At 45.3% G+C, this 4,362-nt stretch overlaps 1 protein-coding gene across 1 annotated transcript in view; it reads left to right on the top strand.

The window, feature by feature from the left end:
- The first annotated feature begins 150 nt into the window (after positions 1 to 150).
- ensab (endosulfine alpha b) overlaps positions 151 to 4,362 on the top strand; it is a 20,896-nt gene continuing 16,684 nt past the window's right edge. The window contains exon 1 of the mRNA XM_061881714.1: positions 151 to 325. Within this exon, the coding sequence (XP_061737698.1) occupies positions 269 to 325 (57 nt within the window). The 5' untranslated portion in view covers positions 151 to 268. The remainder of the gene's footprint in view (positions 326 to 4,362) is intronic.

A 4,362-nucleotide genomic window follows, 5' to 3' on the forward strand; every position in this document is an offset into this window, starting at 1 on the left:
TACTTTGCCTGGAGATTTGAAGCCACTTGCTGATTGGTTAAAGATGCCTTCAATCACGGTAAACTGCGACTCGATTGGCCCAGCCCGGGCAAACACTACGCTGCCATTGGTTACTGCAGTTGTCTGATACAGGTAGGCGGTTCTCCTGGCGGTGATGTCATTTCTGAACACGCCATTTTTTTTTGTTGAGGAGCAAGTGAGAACAGGATTAAATTGAGTGCAGGTACCTTTTTTTTTTATAATTCACTCTTTCGGCTTTTCACACAGGATGTCGTCAGAAAATCTGGACTCCGACACGCAGTTGGACTACGAAGACGAAAAGCAGGTGGGTTGACTGGAGCTCCGTTAGCTGCTCGCCTGCTAGCCAGGTGTGGCTAACGTCACTTAGCAGCAGTCAAGTTACATTTGTCCTAATATGACAGGCTGCGTGTTTATGATGAGGTGCTAATATTCCATACGATATAAAAATGCGTCGTGGTGGCTGCGGCTCCGCGTCATCGTGTCTTAGGATGCTCAGGCCTCTTTGCTCCTCAAGACACTCAAAGCAGGTCAACTTGTCTTAAACGTTATTAACACATAACATGTCATGTACTCCATAACAGTTCTGGAATACATGACTATTATTTTTTTTTTCTCATTTTATAAACCTGGATTTATAAAATGCAACATTTGTATACAATCAACAAATAGAAAATAATCAAAATGTACTGGATCGGTCCAAAACAGTGTCAGGTGGGTGTAAATTCCATCCATCCATCCATCCATCCATCTTCTTCCGCTTATCCGAGGTCGGGTCGCGGGGGCAGCAGCCTAAGCAGGGAAGCCCAGACTTCCCTCTCCCCAGCCACTTCGTCTAGCTCTTCCCGGGGGATCCCGAGGCGTTCCCAGGCCAGCCGGGAGACATTGTCTTCCCAACGTGTCCTGGGTCTTCCCCGTGGCCTCCTACCGGTTGGACGTGCCCTAAACACCTCCCTCGGGAGGCGTTCGGGTGGCATCCTGACCAGATGCCCGAACCACCTCATCTGGCTCCTCTCGATGTGGAGGAGCAGCGCCTTTACTTTGAGTTCCTCCCGGATGACAGAGCTTCTCACCCTATCTCTAAGGGAGAGCCCTGCCACACGGCGGAGGAAACTCATTTCGGCCGCTTGTACCCGTGATCTTATCCTTTCGGTCATGACCCAAAGCTCATGACCATAGGTGAGGATGGGAACGTAGATCGACCGGTAAATTGAGAGCTTTGCCTTCCGGCTCAGCTCCTTCTTCACCACAACGGATCGGTACAACGTCCGCATTACTGAAGACGCCGCACCGATCCGCCTGTCAATCTCACGATCAACTCTTCCCCCACTCATGAACAAGACTCCTAGGACAAATTCAATAAAGTTAATGTTAAAGGCCACCTGAAATAAGATTTTCTTATTTAAACGGGGATAGCAGGTCCATTCTATGTGTCATACTTGATCATTTCGCGATATTGCCATATTTTTGCTGAACGGATTTAGTACAGAACATCCACGATAAAGTTTGCAACTTTTGGTCGCCAACAGAAAAGCCCTGCCTTTACCGGAAGTCGCAGACGATGACGTCACCCGTTGATGGCTCCTCACATCCTCACATTGTTTTTAATGGGAGCCTGCTACAAAAAGAGCTATTCGGACCGAGAAAACGACAATCTCCCCATTAATTTGAGCGAGGATGAAAGATTCGTGTTTGAGGATATTGATAGCGACGGACTAAAAAAAAAACTACTTCAAAAAACGCGATTGCATTGGGACGGATTCAGATGTTTTTAGACACATTCACTAGGATAATTCTGGGAAATCTCTTATCTTTCTATTGTGTTGCTAGTGTTTTAGTGAGTTTAATAATTCCATGATAGTCGGAAGGGTGTATCCACGGGTGTCTGATGGAAGTCGACGGCAGCTGTACGGACAGCACAAGCTCAGCTGATCTCCAGAAAGTGGCGACTTTTTACCACAATTTTCTCACCGAAAACTGCTGGTTGGGCTTCACGGTGGCAGAGGGGTTAGTGCGTCTGCCTCACAATACGAAGGTCCTGCAGTCCTGGGTTCAAATCCAGGCTCGGGATCTTTCTGTGTGGAGTTTGCATGTTCTCCCCGTGAATGCGTGGGTTCCCTCCGGGTACTCCGGTTTCCTCCCACTTCCAAAGACATGCACCTGGGGATAGGTTGATTGGCAAGACTAAATTGGACCTAGTGTGTGAATGTGAGTGTGAATGTTGTCTGTCTATCTGTGTTGGCCATGCGACTTGTCCAGGGTGTACCCCGCCTTCCGCCCGATTGTAGCTGAGATAGGCGCCAGCGCCCCCCGCGAGCCCAAAAGGGAATAAGCGGTAGGAAATGGATGGATGGAAACTGCTGGTTGAAATTTGGTCGGGATCCATGTTCGCTTGACCGCTCTGATCCATAGTAAAGTTTCACCTCCGGGAATTTTAAACAAGGAATCACCGTGTGTTTGTGTGGCTAAAGGCTTAAGCTTCCCAGCTCCATCTTTCTTCTTTGACTTCTCCATCATTAATTGGGGTGGTATAGCTCTGTTGGTAGAGCAGCCGTGCCAGCAACTTGAGGGTTGCAGGTTCGAATCCCGCTTCCGCCTTCCTAGTCACCGCCATTGTGTCCTTGGGCAAGACACTTTACCCACCTGCTCCCAGTGCCACCCACACTGGTTTAAATGTAAAAAAAAAAAACAATTAGATATTGGGTTTCACTATGTAAAGCGCTTTGAGTCATTAGAGAAAAAGCGCTATATAAATATAAATCACTTCACTTCACTATGTGCGCATTGCTAATATTTCCTAACAGTCCGTGGCGTCACGCGTACACGTCAGCATTCCGCGACGTTTTCAACAGGACACTTCGCCGGGAAATTTAAAATTGCAATTTAGTAAACTAAACTGGCCGTATTGGCATATGTTGCAAAGTTAATATTTCATCATTGATACATAAACTATCAGACTGCGTGGTCGGTAGTAGTGGCTTTCAGTAGGCCTTTAACACATAATATGTCATGTACTCCATAACAGTTCTGGAATACATGACTATTATTATTTTTTTTTCATTTTATAAACCTTTATTTATAATATGCAGCATTTGTATACAATCAACAAATCAAACAAAAAAATCAAAATGTACCGGAACAGTACAAAACAGGGCCAGGGGGTTGTAAATTCAATAAAGGTAATGTTAAAGTACCAATGATCGACACACACACGCCAGGTGTAGTGAAATGCGCCCCCTGCATTTGACCCATCCCCTTGTTCACCCCCCCTGGGAGGTGAGGGGAGCAGTGAGCAGCAGCGGTGGCTGCGCCCGTGAATAATTTTTGGTGATTTAACCCCCAGTTTCAACCCTTGATGCTAAGTGCGGTGGGTCCCATTTTTATAGTCTTTGGTATGACTCAGCCGGACACTCAAACCACAAGGCCAGAGCACCACCTGAGTAGGTGGCTAAATAAATAAATAAAATAGAATGCAAAATCCGCCTTCCTCCCACCTCAAAGACATCAACCTGGGGATAGATTGATTGGCAACACTAAATTGGCCCTAGTGGGTGAATTTGAGTGTGGATGTTGTCTGTCTATCTGTGTTGGCCCTGCTATGATGTGGCGACTTGTCCATGGTGTATCGCGCCTTCCGCCCGAATGCAGCTTAGATAGGCTCCAGCACCCCCCGCAACCCCGAAAAGGACAAGCGGTAGAAAGTTGATGGATGGGAGGATGGAGATATATATATATATATATATATATATATATATATATATATATATATATATATATATATATATATATATATATATATATATATATATATATATATACACAGTTGTGATCAAAATTATTCAACCCCCACAAAATGTTGGTGTTTTAGCAAGTTGGACATTTATTCCGTATTTTGTTTATAGTCATATCAAATAAAGATGTGTCAAATAGACAAACGCAAGTTAAATTGTAACACTATGTTTTACAAAATACCAAACAGTGTCATTTCTCTTAATATCTCATTGCCAAAATGATTCAACCCCCTAGTTCCATGCATCTTTAGTACTAAGTAGAACACCCTTTGGCAGTAATGACATCCTTCAAAGGTGATACATAACCGGACACAAGCTTCTTGCAACCATCTACAGGTATTTTAGCCCATTCCTCTTGGGCAAAGGCCTCCAGTTCATTCATATTCTTGGGTTTGCGTGCCGCAACTGCCTTCTTCAAGTCCCACCACAGCTTTTCTATAGGACTTAGGTCTGGCGACTGTGAAGGCCACTCCAGAGTCTTGCAGCCCTTCTTCTGGACTTAGGTCTGGCGACTGTGAAGGCCACTCCAGAGTCTTGCAGCCCTTCTTCTGCA

Source organism: Nerophis ophidion, linkage group LG21 (genome assembly GCF_033978795.1).
Source record: "Nerophis ophidion isolate RoL-2023_Sa linkage group LG21, RoL_Noph_v1.0, whole genome shotgun sequence".
In the NCBI taxonomy this organism is placed as follows: Eukaryota; Metazoa; Chordata; class Actinopteri; order Syngnathiformes; family Syngnathidae; genus Nerophis; species Nerophis ophidion.